General features: G+C 31.1%; 1 protein-coding gene across 1 annotated transcript; it reads right to left on the bottom strand.

Annotated features, from left to right (window-relative positions):
• Positions 1–10,396: 10,396 nt before the first annotated feature.
• Positions 10,397–17,239, bottom strand: LOC129919526 (uncharacterized). The gene is made up of 6 exons (XM_056000433.1): positions 16,712–17,239; positions 14,466–14,697; positions 14,173–14,298; positions 12,861–14,108; positions 11,491–11,620; positions 10,397–11,432 (listed from the first exon to the last, which is right to left on the bottom strand). Exons 2-6 carry the CDS (start codon positions 14,619–14,621, stop codon positions 11,071–11,073), a joined length of 2,022 nt encoding a protein of 673 aa, XP_055856408.1. The 5' UTR covers positions 14,622–14,697; positions 16,712–17,239; the 3' UTR covers positions 10,397–11,070.
• Positions 17,240–19,291: the final 2,052 nt, after the last annotated feature.

Raw genomic sequence — 19,291 nt, 5'->3', positions numbered from 1 at the left:
CTTTACATTGCTGTTAATTTGTACGAGTGAAGAAACACTCTCGATTTCTTAAAATTCTAACTTAGCTTAATTTGTTAATAAATTAATTAAGACAGGCTTCAAAATCATTATTAATTATTATCGTTTAAATCCTGACTTTAGCATTATTGTTAAGATAACATTACTCAGGATCAGCAAAAGCGTCGTCATTTAATCCACATTTGCAATACACACATTCTGATCCTCGGTCTTATTTTTACAAAAAATATTGGAACAATGTTCGTGTTTAAATAAAAAAGTATAGTGGAAATGGGGTTCAAGACCGCCTATGGGGTCTGCCAGACGTCCCGATTAACAAAATGTCCCGATATTGTCCCGACATTCTGTTTTTTAATCTGTCTTTGTTTGAAATCGTTCGGCAAGAAAAAAATGTGACTGCGTAATGAATCACTATTGATTAGTCTATTGAATAGACCCTTTTGGATGGAACAAATTCGTTCAAGAGTTTTTATTGGCGATTATGATTCCTTGGCATACAAGAATACTCCAGCCAAAAGTGCTACTAAATCCATTGGTGCATTTCTGAGAAAACGGCAACACTGGTCGGTTTTCAGTTTTTTTGATTTAACTCGAAAACCAAGCCTGACTTTGAAATGGTTCAAAGACACTTTTCATAGCAAATTAAATTTTCTGTCAAGTTAAGATGGTTAAAAAATTTTAAAAATTATTTTTGTCTAAAATTCTAACCTAAAATCAAAGAAAAAAAAGTTAAAAAATTGACAATTTTATTTTTTTTTACTAAATCAAGGGGCATTTTGTGTATGTAGCCGGGACGTCCAAACTTTGTACTAATGAAATAAAGAAGAGGTAAAATCCTTTGATAATATGCAATTTTTAATTTTTTTTGTCAAGAAACAACTTAAATGTACCTATTCAAAAATTAGCACTTTTTCTAAATTTTTGACTTTTTTAGTTAAAAGCAAGTTTTTAAAACTCGATAAAATCGTATTAATTGGTAACTTTTAGACTTTTAAAGTAAACATACTTCGAGGGATTGATTTAATATAAACTAAATATGACAAACAAAAAAATTTATTTGCATCCTTATGGCCTTTTGTGCAATTTTGTGTATGTGCATTTTTATAAATTCGGGTCGAATGGATGGACAGAGAGCCATTAGCTTTGGTCTATTGCATAGAAGAACATTTAATACCAACTCTTTTACTGTTTTCAATGGCCTGAAAAACAATTCTTGTAAAATCCGCGACCAACGAAAAGTTTCTCTTGAAAAACGAATAAAATACTCTAATGAGTTTGAAACAAAATAGCTCAGGGAAATTAGTAAATCAAATTGCACTTTTCGCGGGACAAATTTTTTTCATGGAACGTATTTAGGTGAATGTCCTTACCGTAAAAGTGAATTTTTTGGGATGATAAGATATCGGGAACAGCCGCCATCTTGGAAAAGAGGTCGGTGCCGTTTTTATTTTATAACTCCATTTTTACTCATTTAAACCAAAAATGTCCCAGGGTAGACTTATTATCAATTAAATTATCTAAAAAATGATATACAAATGAATTCCGTGAGTTAGTTAAATTCAATTTTATAGTCGGTCAAAGTCCGGGTTCTTCTCGCAAGGTTAAGACAATATGACATTTTTTCAAATATCTGAAGAACTTTTGATTTGTTGGGGATTTTCTTAAAGTATGAATTATAGCAGTTTGAATTATCTATGAAATGAGCCCTTTATCGTTACTGTAACCAACATAATGTATAAGCCATCTAACGTCGAAGTTCACATTCTACTATCCAAAAGTGAGAAAATAACAAGTTTTCTTCTATTAGACCGAGCAAATTTTTGAAGTGGAGGTATAACCAAAATATAAGTAAACAGTTTTTTAACTATATTCGTCTAAATATTGAATTCAAAGTTTGAAATCTTTAATGTTAACCTTTATATGGTTTCCGAGGTTTTAAATGAAGTGAATTTTCCAATTAATGTGAATAAGCTCAAGTGACACTATTTAAAATTCTAAATATAAGAACTGATACCCTGTCATTTTTCCTAAACATGAACACCTCAATCTCAGCATTACGATAAGTATAACTCAAGATATGAGGTGTGTAAGCCGTTATGTTTTCGAGACTATTGTGTTTAATTTTTGATTGTTTATTTGAACTATTGAAATCCCAAATATGTTCAGTTAAAAAATCGTATATCATGACTTCGACGTTTGGTTGCCTCTACAATGTGATGGTTACAAAAACAATAAAGGGTTCATTTCATAGTTAATTAAAAGTGCTATAATTCATTCTTTAAGAAAATCCCAAACAAATCAAAAGTTCTTCAGATATTTGAAAAAATGTCATATTGTCTTAACCTTGCGAGAAGAACCCGGACTTTGACCGACTATAAAATTGAATTTAACTAACTCACGGAATTCATTTGTATATCATTTTTTAGATAATTTAATTGATAATAAGTCTACCCTCGGACATTTATGGTTTAAATGAGTAAAAATGGAGTTATAAAATAAAAACGGCACCGACCTCTTTTCCAAGATGGCGGCTGTTCCCGATATCTTATCATCCCAAAAAATTCACTCTTACGATAAGGACATTCACCTAAATACGTTCCATGAAAAAAATTTGTCCCGCGAAAAGTGCAATTTGATTTACTAATTTCCCTGAGCTATTTTGTTTCAAACTCATTAGAGTATTTTTTTCGTTTTTCAAGAGAAACTTTTCGTTGGTCGCGGATTTTACAAGAATTGTTTTTCAGGCCATTGAAAACAGTAAAAGAGTTGGTATTAAATGTTCTTCTATGCAATAGACCAAAGCTAATGGCTCTCTGTCCATCCATTCGACCCGAATTTATAAAAATGCACATACACAAAATTGCACAAAAGGCCATAAGGATGCAAATAAATTTTTTTGTTTGTCATATTTAGTTTATATTAAATCAATCCCTCGAAGTATGTTTACTTTAAAAGTCTAAAAGTTACCAATTAATACGATTTTATCGAGTTTTAAAAACTTGCTTTTAACTAAAAAAGTCAAAAATTTAGAAAAAGTGCTAATTTTTGAATAGGTACATTTAAGTTGTTTCTTGACAAAAAAAATTAAAAATTGCATATTATCAAAGGATTTTACCTCTTCTTTATTTCATTAGTACAAAGTTTGGACGTCCCGGCTACATACACAAAATGCCCCTTGATTTAGTAAAAAAAAATAAAATTGTCAATTTTTTAACTTTTTTTTCTTTGATTTTAGGTTAGAATTTTAGACAAAAATAATTTTTAAAATTTTTTAACCATCTTAACTTGACAGAAAATTTAATTTGCTATGAAAAGTGTCTTTGAACCATTTCAAAGTCAGGCTTGGTTTTCGAGTTAAATCAAAAAAACTGAAAACCGACCAGTGTTGCCGTTTTCTCAGAAATGCACCAATGGATTTAGTAGCACTTTTGGCTGGAGTATTCTTGTATGCCAAGGAATCATAATCGCCAATAAAAAGTCTTGAACGAATTTGTTCTATTTTTGCTCTGGAGCTCGGGTCTATTAAATAGACTATGATGTGCAGCAATTTCAATTGATTTCGAACAATCATATTCATCAAACATTTTGATCTTTTTTTTAAACCGTTAAAACAGAAATACAATGTTGAAATGTCAATGAAAAGTAAGTTTTTGAAACCTCAGATATAACACATTCATAATGGCTTTACCCTTGAAATTGATGAAAATGATTTTTGTTCTCTCTCGAAAACATTTAGCTGAGGTGACATTTTCTTCCTAAAAACATTTGCTACGTGTTGTTTCCCTTTTGGTGAAAATATATTACCACTTTTATTATTACACGTGTATAAATGAATAGTAAAACTACCGGCCCAAATTTACAAACATGTTTTTGAGATATTTTGTGGCGTCTTGATGTTTGTAAGCACTATAACTTTCGTTAGAGTTCAGACAATTGAAATCTGGTAAATGCCAAAAGCTTAGAATTTCCAAAATGAAAAACTTCCAGCTTTAGATAAAAAGCTGTTAGCCTTAATTTATTCACACTCCATTATATTTTAAGTCCGCATTCAAAATTAGAAAACTGTCAAAACAGGGAATTTTTACCATCCGAAAAAATGTATTAAATAAGTTTGTTTGGTGTCCCGATTTGTCCCGACTTTTAAAACCTGTTGTCCCGACATTAATATTATTTTATCTGGCGGCCCTAGGGCAAGACCATTTTTGTACTACGTTGTATGAAAAAAAGTAAAATTGGCAACACTTGCAATATAAAATACGTGTTTTTTAGTATAATCGAACACGTCTGTAAGTTTTACCAAGCTCAGTTGAGGCGCCGAAGAATTATGGTAAATTTTGTGATTTTTCATCAAATTGTTCATGTGTCATGTCAGTTGTATTTTTAACAGTGAAAAAATAAAATTTTTAACTTTTTCTTAAATAGTAAAAACGTTAACGAATGATCGTAATCGTATGCTGTAATTCGACCCCAGTACATCAGATATGATATGACTGGGGCAAGACTGCCCATGAGCGCAATTGTTAACATATTTTCACACAGGTTAAATTTTTTTTATAAATGAATCATTATTTTCAAAACATAATAAGTCCATGATTTAAAATTTTGCAGGAGAAGAAAAAAACGTTCTATTTTCTTTTGATGTGTGTAGCAAAATTTATAAAAAATATATTTTGTAGAACTTTTGCCTAGGTACAAAATACCGTTTCGTTTTTAATTTTTGGAGCGATAGTTCAAAAGATAAAAAAAAAAAAAAACGCTTTTGGACTTATCATACTTTGAAAATATACGGATGTGAAATTACTTTTAAAATGGGTACACAATTTTGCTTTCATCTCCAGTCTATCACAAAATAGCATTTGAGATTAAAAAATAATGTATAATGTTCGGAGTGCTTCTTTAACTTTAAAGAAGCTTTAAACTTAAGATTTTCAGCCAGTAGCTTAATATAGCATTTACACATAAAAAGCTGTTATTTATTTTCAAAAGATGATAAGTCCGGGACTTATCCTGTTTTTGATACTAAAAAAATATTTCGCTTAGCTGTAAGATCGGATATAGATGGAGTAGATACTACATTATTTTGAAGATAGACGTGGTTATCCCTAGAGTAACAATTTAGTCAAAAAAAAACGAATTTTGAAAAAAAGTGGACTTATCATGTTTTGAAAATAAATGATTCAAATGCACTCAGCGAAGCGGGTGGGGTTAGCTAGTATTATTATAAAATTTTTGTGTTTTTAAGGAAATAAACTTATACATTTGGCAAACTTAACTTTAAAATTTAACCGAGCACCAAGGTATTCTAGAAAAGAGCATATTTTCTACTTTAGTCTTCGAACTCAAAACAGACTTTAAATTATCCAATACACTAATTTTAAAATGGTTTTTCAAAGATTTTTATTAAAATTACATTACAATCCTGAAAAAGTACTGACTAGTCCAAGAACCTTATGTTATTGGGTTTAAATCCATTCAAAAAACTAATAATTGACTTGAACTGCCGAATTTTCTTACTGAAAGCCATGATAAAATGTATAGGTCTTACCATTAAACTGTGTAAAAATGTTCCCAAAGAGTTAGGTACTGCCTCTAGGCCGCGTAACTCAGTTTTGTGAAGAAAAAAACAAATGAAGTTATAAATCCTGATCAAGCCAAAAACTTCATACTTCCCATATTTTTGGAGTTAGTCAAAATAACAACCTCAGAATTTCATTGTCATCTCTATATGTAAACTTTGAAAATTTTTAGACTCTATAGTGTGAATTTCTTTTGTAAAATATTGTGTTTTTCTTGTTCGCGTACGCAATTTTTTTTTATATAATTCTGAATAATGGACAACTGTTATTGGTCAAGATAAATCTTAAGAAATATTTAATGCGATGACTTTTTTTTTTGATGTTTTGAAATGGAGTGTAGGTACTCGTAATTACTTGTATTTTATTTATTTATTTATTTTTGAAATTTTTTTTTTCATTAAATGCTTAAACTAATAGTATAGTAACTAAAGCAAATTGTTAGGGAACCCGGCGGAACAGCTCTCATTTTGACGATTTTTTTTTCAAACGTAGGTAATTAAATATACTTTTAAGTCTATAGATTAAAAATTGCCGATATTGCCGTATTGTTTTTTAAAATTAAAATTAATTTTTTTTTTGAACAAAACCATTTTTTTGCTTAAATTTCATAAAACAAATGATAGCAAAAGATTCTCTAGGTAATTTAAGGAAAAAAGTATAGGGAAGCAAGGGACAATCTTCCATCCTTTAAGCGATAAATGCAATTTTTAAAAAGCCAGAAGCTCATTCTTATCTCTTAAATTTAAATCCACTAAATTTAATTAAGAGTTTTTAAAAAAATGGTCCTCAAACTCAGAATTAAAAAAAAAAATGTTAAAAAATGTTTAAAAAAAAATTTAAATGACTTTTTTCCAAACTTTTTCTAATAAAATATGAATTTATTTTTAAAAAAATTTTGGCCATAAATATTATCAGTTGAATTATGAAGAGAAAAAGGTAATATACATATATTACAGTTTTGAAAAAAAAAAAAAAAATAAACATTACTTCAATATAAATGGTTTTTTTTTTTGATAAAAACTGAATTTTTGCATTTAAATAATTGATTTTCTCAAAAACTTTGGTAAATAAGAACTTTAAATTTTTGCTATTTAACTTTCAACAGTAAGGGTTATTAAATGAATACAAAATAATTTTATATTTAGATGTTAAACTTAAAAAAAAAAAAATAAGTTAAATTTTTATTCAAAACTTCTATTCAAAAAAGTTCTTCGAAAATGAAATACTTTTTAATTTTTTTCATAAACCGTAATACATATTGACATTTGCTTTTATAATTTAAAATCATAAAAAAATTTGAAAAAAAATGCATTTTACATCTGAGTTCAGTTACCACTCTTTCAAAAGCCTTTAATTCAATTAACTTAATTTTAATTTTACAAATATGACTAAGCTTCTAGCTTTTTAAAAATATATATTTAAATGTTGTAGGTGTTGCCGTTGTGTTCAAATATTTTTTTCTGTGTTTGAAGTCAATTAATAAGAAAATTGCATCTATCGCTTGAACGATGAAAGATTTTCCCTCACTCACACATATTTTTTTTCCTTGAATTTTCGAGACAATCTTTTGGCATCAATTAATTTATAAAATTTAAGAAAAATGTTTGAAAAAAATTTTGTTGTTCACAAAAATCTTCAATTAAATTTAAAAAATCAAAACGGCAACACCGGCAATTTTTAATCTATAGACTTTAAAGTATTTTTAATTACCGACGTTTGAATAAAAAAGATCATCAAAGTCTAAGCTGTTCGGCCGGGTTCCCTAATATTGCCAATTTTTGAGCTTTAGTTACTCCACTATAAGCTTCAAAAAAATATTGTGCGTTACATTCGTTGTTTATAAATATTGTTTAAATCAGTTTAATGAGAATTGAAAAAAGTTCCAGTTATGAATCTATCTAAAATCCGAAAACGCCTTGTTTTAATTAGTTCACATTATCGAGGGACTACTGTATTTAGAATGAATAGTTTATGAAAGGCTTCAAAATCACAAAAACCGTAACAGGCTCACTCATTCACTCACTGTTCATAAAAATAATGGAGCACTTTCTGTTATCGTTATGTAAATTAAAAATTTTGCATTCACGGGCCACTTTCGATGAATTATTGTCAAACACTACATAACACTTCCCTAATGGTGTCTCAGGTATTTATATCGTTCAAGTTGGTGAATGTGCGCTTCTTACTTTCTTCTTCCGGTTTTTTTTTTTATAACGCAGTGATTTGGGACCCTTAAAGGGTGCTGTGGCTCTTGTGGCCGACTTTTCACGGGCCGATTTTTGCCGTGCGGCGAAGCTTTTCGAATCGTGTGAACGTAAGCTGCAGGTAACTAAAATGACAATAAAATCGACTCGTGAAAAGTCGGCATTACTATCCACTTCATTCTTTTTCAAGCGTAAACACCCACTTGGAACATACTAGGGAACTGTCCCATGTGAATGACGAATTTGGTTCTTTGTCCAAAGATTCCTTTATCAGTCCCGCTCTCTATACAGTATACCACCAGATTGAGTTTGCATTGAGAGTGTAGTTCGTAGACTCACCTCTCGAAATTGTTTTTTTTTTGATTATCCTTTCTCTTGGGATTGAAGAAGCTTTTTAAGAGTAGGTTATAGTTTAATTTAGAATAAAGTTTAATTTAAATAAATATAAGTTGTCAATCAAAAAAAGTTTTTATTTTGTTAGAAAGAAGAAATTTCGGCTTTATGCATTTTTGTTGCTCAAAAATTTAAGGGAGAAAAATAAATTAAATATTAGAAACCAACTGACATATCTTTTATACTCTATCTTATATTCAACGTTTAACAGCAAATCTCAATGAACTTGAGTAATTTGTTGTAAATATGAAATTTAATGTACATAATTGCGCTAAGTGAACCTGTTAACTCAACATATTTCACATAGTGAAATTAATATGGAAAACTACAATTTAATTAGATATGACATTTAATCAATTCACACAGGTGGTGTTGCTATGTTGTTAATGATTATTATTTATGATAATGATTGCAATTTAAGCAATTAAATTCATTAACAGTGAGCATGAATGTGGGTTATTTTACTTTGTTCTGTCCGGTTAATATAGATTTTCATCTCTATCCAATTGTTTATTTTGTAATAATTTTAGTGAGTTGATTGATTTCAAGATAGTAACAATATTTTATATAAATATATTTCGTAGATTCTACCATTAACTTGGCTAAAAAATATAACTTATGAAAGAAATTCGTGCGTTTGTGTGTTATTCGTTTTATAATTAAACCGAAAAGTGTAAGTCGGAAATGCTCCTGCCAGAGAGGGATAGCCGGGCTGAAATAAGATAGACAAAGTTTATCAGATACCCAGAAGGAGATCGGAAACTTTCGTACGTTTTACCCCCCAAAACCCATTTGTTTATTTCGTGTTGTTGTACTTTTGTGTCTGTAAATAAATGTGAGATAGTATAACCACAGTGTTTTTACGCATACATATGTGACTTTTCACGCATACTTACCCAAAAGCCTCAACCTTTTCACGCATACTAAGCCAGAAGTATCAGTTCAAGCTTTTAGGCAAACCAGTATGACGTCAGAAGTTTATCATCTCCTTCTGGGTATCTCTGGGAAATACCTTCCTCAATACTCTTTCCCTTGAAATGACTGAGTTAGATAAAGATGATGAATTTGTTTTCAAGAGTCCCACGAAATCGAAAAATAATTAAGTAAACATTAATGTGATATTAAAATTAGAAAAGGATCTTTTAAGTATATAGTATAAAGTTTTTCGTTTTCTTTTTAAAAACAGTTTATAAGTTTAAAATTTAGCTTAATTGATTTCAATATGGTGTTCGATCTTGGATTCAGATATAACTTCATATTCAATGGCAAAAATTTTGAAAACAAAGTCCAAAAAGCTGATAACTTCGCTATTTATTTTCCTTGATAAAATGGTGTTCATTGTTGCCGACTGTTTTAAAGTAAAATTAAAAAACATGAAGTAATAAAAATTACAAGGTTTAACAAAACCGAGTATTTAATTTTTCTTTGAACTAAAATATACTATATTCTAAATTCGAATCCAAGCCAAAAAAATCTATGGCGTCATGTTTTTGAAGTACAAGAACTTCAAGATTAGTTTTTGTCTTCGAAACATGAATACAAAGATGTTTCTTGACTTTGAATTGGTATTTAGTATATTATATTAGGAGAAAATTACATTTTTGTTAAAAAAATTAACTATTCAATTTTATTGAATATTCAATATTGTTATTTTGATTATTTCATGATTTTAATACTTACTTTTAAAAAAATGTGTTAAAGTATTTTTTCCTAATTTGCGACTTTTTGGACTTTTTTTTTCATAATGTTTAAATTTTCGCCATTGAATATAAACAGTTGGAACTTAGTACCGGATCGAATAACTCTTTGATATCGAATGAGCTAAATTTTTAACCTATATACTGTTTTGAAAAAAGAAAAATTATATTTAAAAAGCTTATTCTGTCCACAATTTTGAAGCCGCCATTTTGAGTAAAAAAATTTGGCAGATTTTTTCCTTTTCTTATATCCTTCAGAAGTGTACCAAATTTCATCACTTTTCGTTCAGAAATTGCGGTATAAATAATATTTGACGTCAAAAAACATCAAAGGCATCACGGACACGGTATGCTTCTTACAGCCGCGGCTGAAAAAAAAATTGATTATATTTATGTAGTTTGATGAAGCATAGACAAAATTTTAACAATTAACCATTGATTTTTTTTTTGTTGTGTTTTAAACTTTATTTTCTCACTTTCAAAAATGAAGAGTAACAAAAGTATAAATATTTAAACAAACAGTTTAACGCACTTTTTCTCAGCATTGAAACTAAAGTGGCGACTTAATTTTTAAACATTACTTAAATATAGCCAACTTTTTTTTTTTACTCGAACCTCGAGTATTTATGAGTCGATGTTTATGCACATGTACTTGTACAGCTTCCAGGTTTCTCTCAAGACATCAATACAATACAATGAATTTTTAAAATTTCATGCATAAAAATTTTGCAGGCAATGCAATATTGCCAGCAATTTTAAATTATTTGATCATACATACACAATACACATACATTTACGTACATACTATTGGGATTACACATTTATAAATTTTATTTTTTCTTATAATTAATTTAATAAACTTTTCTTTTATCCCGTAATACTTCAATAACGTGTACAATTTTCTTATCATCAACATACATATATTTTTTTATAGGGATCGGGAAATCATAATAAGTTACAACTAGAACTAAGTTGGTAGAATAGATTTCAGCTTGAGATAGGATTTAGTGCACTCTGAATCCTTAACTCGTATGAACCGGACGATGTATTTATTTGTCAATTTTTGACAAAAAATAATATTTAGCTCAGCTTCGTGGCAGTAGATGATTTCATCCATTTTTTCTACATGGTGTTAGTTCTGGTGGTATTTCTTCTGAATGTATACTAACTAAAAACACTTCGTCATAACGAAACTATATGAGCTTTTCGTTGTGCTTCCAAACGGATCTCCAACATAGCATATGGCGGAACACTTACTACTAGGATGATGACAAGAATAAGTATTTTGGGATTCTCGCATAAGAATCCATGAGCAGCAAAAGTAACACCTAGTCCGAAAAATCTCAAACCCTGTAGTGGACCCATGACTTCTGTGACATGATTTGTGTGATTAAGTGTTACCAGGGCTAATAGAAGTGTTTCCCATAGGCCATTACAAGCACCCCAACTTGCGGCTATAACATAAAATAGAGCACTATCATCGCTGGAGGGCTTCCATCGAGATAGAACCAGGAGTAGACATGCATGGAAAAAGAATGCAGCAACTGTAACAGAACAGAAAAGGGTATTAAATGTAGTATACATTATTGCATATTTACTTACATATTATAACAATGCGTTTGGTGTAACGCAAAAGAAGACTTAATGTGCATGAAACTATAGCCTGCATTAAGCCCATGCCTATGAGGGCTCCAGCTACCATGCTGATTCCAAGAGAACAGGATACAAAAGCCTGAAATTAGAAAAACAAAAAATAAGTTTTAAATTTTTAATTGTTAATTGTTAAAAAATAAAAGGCAATTTTTAAAATAAAAGAAAAATAGATCTTTTTAAATTTTTAAACACGAAATAAGGAATAATTTTTAAATTTTTATTCAAAATGTAAATTAAATCAAATTGAACTCGTAGCTAATCATAAAAATAAAATTTGTCGAAATAGATTCTATAAGGATTTAGACTTCATCTACTATTATGAAAATAATTTTGTTTTAAAAATTGTATTAGCAAATTTTTTATCAATTTTCAAGTTTAAAGACGGTCACTGAGGCGTATGTGTAACATTTTTTGTTTATTAAGAATATTTCGTCTTTTGATAAACAAATAATGGAAATAATTGAAAACTTCAATAATAAGGCATAGTAGTCAATCATTTCGGAAACTGAATGTAGAAGAAGAAATTCTTCTAATGGAATGTTGGTACTTGTGTTAAATTGGTTGGTTCAGCGTTAAGGCCACATTGTTATATACATATCTATGTTATTTAAAGGCTTCAAGCATAATGCTTTTTAAGTTTGTCTAATTGTTTGGTATTTTGAGGGTAATAAAGTACGTGTTATACATATTCTACCCTCAATCAAAATCCTTACCTAGTTTAGGAAACAAGAAACATAAAAAATATTATGGAATTCAAGAAATATAGTCTTGAGCAGCCTACCCTACAAAAATACTGTACCTTCTGTTCAAAAAAAAAAAAGAATTTAGAAGATTACCCCTCCCAAGCTAATTGACATTCCAATTTCCAAAGTAGCTAAATATGTTGAAGTAAACCTTTGATTCCAAATTAAAATGAAAACGAAACACAGAGGATCAGTGAAAGATTCTTTTAATATAGTATCTTTGAAATTTTTCACCGTTTCGTACAGTTTTTAGTCCTACTGATGTGCAGAATACAACATAATGCTTCAAAGACATGAAATTCGGCACTATGACCAATATTTTTGTTCGAAAAACACCAAGCAAAGATAGCAAACTAAGCTTTTAAAAGTTTGTTGTTCAAGTGGTTCTCAATTACCTAAGTACTTGTATTCGTATATCACTTCTAACTGCACGGTGCTCCTTTCAGAAAGTATTTGAGCAATAAAAAATGCGCTCTTGGGAAAGCTTAATATGCAGGATAAAAGCTCACAAGTACAATTACAATACGTACCGAAGAATAATAGCTTATATTCAAATATACATGATGACAAACTTACCCTTGTAAAATCTCCCAGCATGTATGCTTGTTCAGTACCAATAAAATATGCCATTGGTCCAGCAAACAATAATGTATCGGTAACGCCCTTAACTCGTGTCCTTCGTAATGTGCATTCAAACTTTCCAGCAAACAAAGTCAACAACAAAGCTCCAATTGCAAACACCAAATAAATTAAAATGAGCGTAACTCCTCCAATACGTTTTTCGCTAACAAAATGCGAATAAGGTTTTGTATCGTTGTCATCATCATCATCTAATGTATTCCACACAGGACACATATCTGCTCCACAAATTCTTTCACCATGTTCATTATGATTGTACATCTCATCGAACAGATAGTAAAAATTGTTGGTAGTTAAGACCACAGGAATAGGCAGTGCTTCTGTAGTGTTATTCAACTGCGTCAATGTCTTAACTGTCGTCGTCGTTGTTGCAATTAAGTCCTCACTTGGAGTAAAACTAAAATTGAAACAGTCCCAATTTGTCGAACTGCAAGCCAATACTAAAGATGCCAAAATAGCTCCAATTATAATGCCGATATCTTGAGACGCTTGAAACCATCTGGCAAATCGTCGAACTTTCTGTTCTCGATTGCAAAAGATCTTGTGATCATCGATATTATCCACAGCAGCAGTTAAGGCACAATCATGCTGGGAACAGCTCAGTCTACTGGCGAAATGCACCACCAAGGCTATTTTTCCAACCCACGCTGGTCCCAAGGTTAGTCCCAGGATTACGTAAGCTGGAAGCAGGGTGTAAATTGATGAACAGAGATGTCCTAAGAGGAACAAACACATTCCAATATAGCTGGAGGCAATCAGAACAACGAAGCCCTTTTTCTTAATAAGTCTTGCTGTGAAAAAGCACATTCCCGTTGAAATTATAAAAGAAATACTCAGCAATATTGAGCCTATGTTGGGACCCACATTGACCCATTGCTCGCTATGATGCCACACTGAGTTAGAGCTTTGAAGACCGATGAGTGGGAGCAAAATGGCACAAATTAGGCCGTGTCCTATGGTTAAGAAGGTAAAGTCCTTCCAGACTTTGGACTGAATGTGTGCTGGTATCTTGTGACGACAGCAACGGCTGTTTAGAGTTATAAGTCGCCGAATGGAAGTAGCTCCAATGGAGCTATTTATTGATTCACGACGTCTGCTAGCTGCAAGAGCGGCTTGCACCTGATACGGAGTGATCGGATTAATTCTGTGTGATCGGCTGGAGATTGGTGAGTAGGCTGCAAGACGCTACAAATAATAATAACAATCATGAGTTACACAATTTATAAAAAGACATCAAACAGTTAGTTACCTCAATCATAGGTTCATCCCAGATGTTGTGTGATCCACCAGAACTTCGAGTTCGTAGGACATTTCTTGCCGTCAATGAATGCCGATGGTGTTTTGTATTCACAAAATAAGGGTTGAAGGCAGAGTTCTGCAATAGAAAAATCCAAACATTCTCACAAAAACTGCTCGTCAAATAGTATTGAACAGAAAGTTTCAATACAATCAAACGATATAACTTCAAAAGCTTTCGATGAAGTTGAAACTTTTTGCTCAACCTCTAAAGGACAACCAGTTTTTGTGAGAACGTTTTTTTACCTGATGTGGAGGTGGAAATGTTTCCCTATCTCTTTCTCGATTGAAATCGATTTGTTCTCTTGCTCTTTGCTCGATAAGAGCTATTTCTCTCTCTCTTCCAAGCTTTCGTTCGATTCGCTCCAACTCGTGGATGTTCGGTAAACTTCCCATTCTCATCGAGGAAGATATTTTTGAAGCCGTTGTAGGTGTTTTAAAGATGAAGTCAGTAATAAGTTACATTCAAAAATGTTTTCTGAAATTTTGAGATTTATTTAGTTTTTTGGAACATATATTGCAAAAATTGAAAAAAACTAGGAAAAAATATAAGAAAGCCGTACTCAGAATTATTATATGAGTTCAGTTGGGCCTTGAAAAATACTTTTGAGTGCAACAAACGACTTTTTCACTATAGAAGAGAAGGCGTAGATTGTATCCTGAAGTATCTTAAAGCCAGTATAACATACCTGTTGATGCCGCACTGACAAGTTTGGAAGTCTCGTTTAGAAATATTCAGCCTTGGCCTTGAGTACTTCAGAAAAGCAAGTTTGGTCATATTGAACAATATTTTGACATCAAAAAAATTATTAACAGCACTTTCATTGAAGTCTTAAGTATGAAAATAAAAAATTGCCGTATTTTCTTTCCCCTTGCTTCTACTCCATTCCCTTCTTATTTTTCTTAAGATAAATGATAAGCGTCATTTATTAAATCATTGGCTAAGCAAAATCAATCAATTGGCGAGCAAAACACTAAAAAGCTGCAAGATGATTTGAAAGTACAGCCGCGTAAGGACAAATTTACGAATATACCGCTCAACAGTGAAATCCGGAAAGTTCTTGCAATTGTTGTCTTGAACAAATTTTAATGATTAAGGACCAGGAAAAATAAATAGCTCTTTGTGTCCGAAGTATGGACACCGGTGCACCACGGAGGAGAGCCCTGGCTGCGGTTAGTGTTTTGTTTTCGACGAATTTTCCTCAAATATGGAGAGTTGCCGAAGAATTTTTATTCCAAGAATTTTCATTTCAATTCCAAGAATTTTGTTCCAGTGGTCGAAGAATTTTAGCTAAATTTTCCGTAGACCCACTAGAAAGGTAGATTATTTGAGCCAATGAGAAGCGCCTCATGAAGATCTGCTTTGGATTAAGAACGACTGCGATGAGAAGTATATGAATTTTATAAGAAATATTTTCAGAGTTAGTATTCTTGAAGAAACAGAATTAGATGTAGTCAAAGTCACCACAAGTAAAAGACCTAAAAAACCTTGGTACTTAAATAAGAAAACTTGGCACAATGCCATGCAGTTTGGACAGAGAAACCCTATGCACTATCCGAACTTAAAAAGCCTGAAGGCACAAGTTTGTTGAAGAAAATATCTATTAAAGATTGTTCAAGAATTCAAACAAATCTTGAAAGTGATGCAGGAACTTAAAGTAAAGAAACATCTGTCAAATTAAATACAACATCGAACTATTGCCACGTTTCTCTTGTTTTGTCCTTCTGTACATATAGGTACTCGTATTTCCTCCGTTTAAGACACATCATTTAAAAGTTCAACAAAAAAAAAGTAAAGAGTCAACTTCCTTCTTTTAAAAAGTTTTTCGACTATAAATTTCTCAAGAACCTGAACAATCAACTAAACATGCATTATTTAAAAGTCTCTAAAGTTAAATCGATATAATCTTCTCATTAAATATTTTTTTTTTGTTCAAACAAACTCTTGAGTTTATGGTACTCATCTGTCATATTTGTTTCTTGTCTTTCACTTGTAAAATGCATCATTTAAAGGATACGCATTGTTCTTCTCTTTCAAGAGGAGGAAACATTCAGTTCAACCCGTAGCAAAAAAATTAGGTCAAAGTCATCACTGATGCAAAGTACATATACAAGAGATCATTATAATATAGAAGAAGAACAAAAAAAATATTATTCATTTTTAAGAAAACAACCACGCCCAATAATAGATTGTCATTCAACAGTCTCGAACAAATTGACACAACACACATCATCCATCTGGAGATAAATTAATTAAATCAATAACATATTTCTTTGACATCAATATTTCATCTCGCATATATAAATTTCTCAAAAAAAAATTTTCCAACTGTCAACAAACAATATTTCATCCATTAATGGATGCAAAGATAGATTAATAAAATTTCATCTCAGTAGATGTCAATAAATTATGAATAAATTAATAAAAATTTGCAATGATTATCATTGAAATCTATGTAGATATGTTATGATAGAAAAAAAAACTTACTTACTTGTAACCCTTTTCATTAATCTTCATCAATTCATAACATCTTTGCTTACACTTTGACTAGATCTTTTCTTTTATTTTGATGGTAAAAAAAACTTAAATTTAAAGATTATTCAAAGTATCTGAATAAATTTACAACGTGACCGTCAGGCAAACACGCACAAAAAAAACCACTCAATATCTTTATTGGCAACTTAGCCCAGATAATAGTTATCTGGTGTAGATATACACACCCATTTGGTGTTTTTTTTTTTTCTTCCGAATTTACCACAACAACAACAATATTACATGTATTTCGTTTGAACTTCAAAGGTTTTAAATTAATAGTATGTTTTATAACATTTTATTTTCACATAAATGACTCTTTCTTATTCAAAGAAAAGTGTAACTTTTAAACTTAGTTTTTCACAAATTGTATCTCAGGAGTTTTTCCAAGGTTTTCTATTCATGGATTCTGTACGTTTTCAATTAGAGGACATCAACAATTTTTTGTTCAGTTCAGACACAAAAACAAACATCCTTCATGATTGCAAAATTGTTACTAACAAAGAAAACTGGAAGACAACAAAATGTATTTCAGGCCAAAGAAATGTCAAGAAGTAGGACAACAATAAGAGATTGCGCAGTTTTATCCACTGTCCTAATCACGTATCCTTTTTCCTTTGTCAATTTGTGTCCCAAACTCTTATGATAACGAATTTGGTAAATGTCAAAATAAAAAGAAATAATTATAAAAGTTAAAGGATCCTTCAAAACATACATAGTCAAAATGCAAAAACATTATGTAGTACTTTAAAAAAGGAGCTAATACTACCTATCTTTACATCCTTCTACTACCTCATTTTAAATTTTCTGGTAAAGACTTATCACAACAAAAACATTACTGTTAAAAAAAGAGCCAAGTTCTCCTATGTTGAAATTATGCTGGCACAAAAAGTACTGAGATGTAAAAGTGTACCAAGTTCTAAAGTTTGGGTTCAAATTCGTATCAATAAAATTTTGATTGTTCTCTTGACAATTTTTCTTAACCATCGATTTTTAAAGTTATTTCAAAAATTGCCAAGTAAACAATCAAAATTTTATTGATACGAATTTGAACCCAAACTTTAGAACTTGGTACACTTTTACATCTCAGTACTTTTTGTGCCAGCATAATTTCAACATAGGAGAACTTGGCTCTTTTTTTAACAGTAATGTTTTTGTTGTGATTTCACTACTTTTTGCAAGGTATGGCTGTAGAATATTAAATCTCTTTATTTGATGAAAATTCAGTGAAAATGGGTGGTTGCCACGCCCCCTGCCTGAAATTCTTAAACTTTAAATTTTTTCCTTTGTGTAAACTACCAGCTCCACCATTCTACCAAATTTCAAGATTCTACGAAATACAGAAGTGCTCTATAATTTTTGATGAAAATTCAGCGGGAATGGGCGGTTGCCACGCCCCCTGGCTGAAATTCTCAAATTTTAAATTTTTTCCTTTGTGTAAACTACCAGCTCCACCATTCTACCAAATTTCAAGATTCTACGACATACAGAAGTGCTCTATAATATTTGATGAAAATTCAGCGGGAATGGGCGGTTGCCACGCCCCCTGGCTGAAATTCTCAAATTTTAAATTTTTTCCTTTGTGTAAACTACCAGCACCACCATTCTACCAAATTTCAAGATTCTACGACAATCAGAAGTGCTCTATAATAATTTATGAAAATTCAGCGGGAATGGGCGGTTGCCACGCCCCCTGGCTGAAATTCTCAAGTTTTAAATTTTTTCCTTTGTATAAACTACCAGCTCTACTATTCTACCAAATTTCAAGATTCTACGATAATCAGAAGTGCTCTATTATATATGATGAAAATTCAGCGGAAATGGGCGGATGCCACGCCCCCTGAATTGAAAATCTCAAATTTTCGATTTTTTCCTTTGTATACACCACAAGTCCTATCACCGTGTAAAATTTCAAGTTTCTACGATATCGGGAAGTTCTCCATAATTTTGATGATCTGTCAGTGAGTCAGTGAGTCAGTTACGGTTTTTGCGATTTTTGAAGCCCTATATCTCAGAAACTACTCATCGTAGGAGGCTGAAATTTTGTGAGGTGTTTGATTGTTCTCTTGACAATTTTTCTTAACCATCGATTTTTAAAGTTATTTCAAAAATTGCCAAGTAAACAATCAAAATTTTATTGATACGAATTTGAACCCAAACTTTAGAACTTGGTACACTTTTACATCTCAGTACTTTTTGTGCCAGCATAATTTCAACATAGGAGAACTTGGCTCTTTTTTAACAGTAATGTTTTTGTTGTGATTTCACTACTTTTTGCAAGGTATGGCTGTAGAATATTAAATCTCTTTATTTGATGAAAATTCAGTGAAAATGGGTGGTTGCCACGCCCCCTGCCTGAAATTCTCAAACTTTAAATTTTTTCCTTTGTGTAAACTACCAGCTCCACCATTCTACCAAATTTCAAGATTCTACGAAATACAGAAGTGCTCTATAATATTTGATGAAAATTCAGCGGGAATGGGCGGTTGCCACGCCCCCTGGCTGAAATTCTCAAATTTTAAATTTTTTCCTTTGTGTA

The sequence above is a fragment of the Episyrphus balteatus genome, chromosome 4 (assembly GCF_945859705.1).
Source record: "Episyrphus balteatus chromosome 4, idEpiBalt1.1, whole genome shotgun sequence".
NCBI lineage: Eukaryota > Metazoa > Arthropoda > Insecta > Diptera > Syrphidae > Episyrphus > Episyrphus balteatus.
The sequence above is the reverse complement of the archived record's forward strand: the minus strand, read 5'-3'. Positions and strand labels throughout refer to the sequence as shown.

Coding starts and splice junctions, on each gene's coding strand:
- LOC129919526 (XM_056000433.1), bottom strand. CDS start 14,621: ATGAGAATGGGAAGTTTACCGAACATCCACGAGTTGGAGCGAATCGAA. Junction 11,621..12,860: donor TGCTGGGAGATTTTACAAGG/GTAAGTTTGTCA, acceptor TTCTAATTTCAG/GCTTTTGTATCCTGTTCTCT. Junction 11,433..11,490: donor CAAACGCATTGTTATAATAT/GTAAGTAAATAT, acceptor GTTCTGTTACAG/TTGCTGCATTCTTTTTCCAT.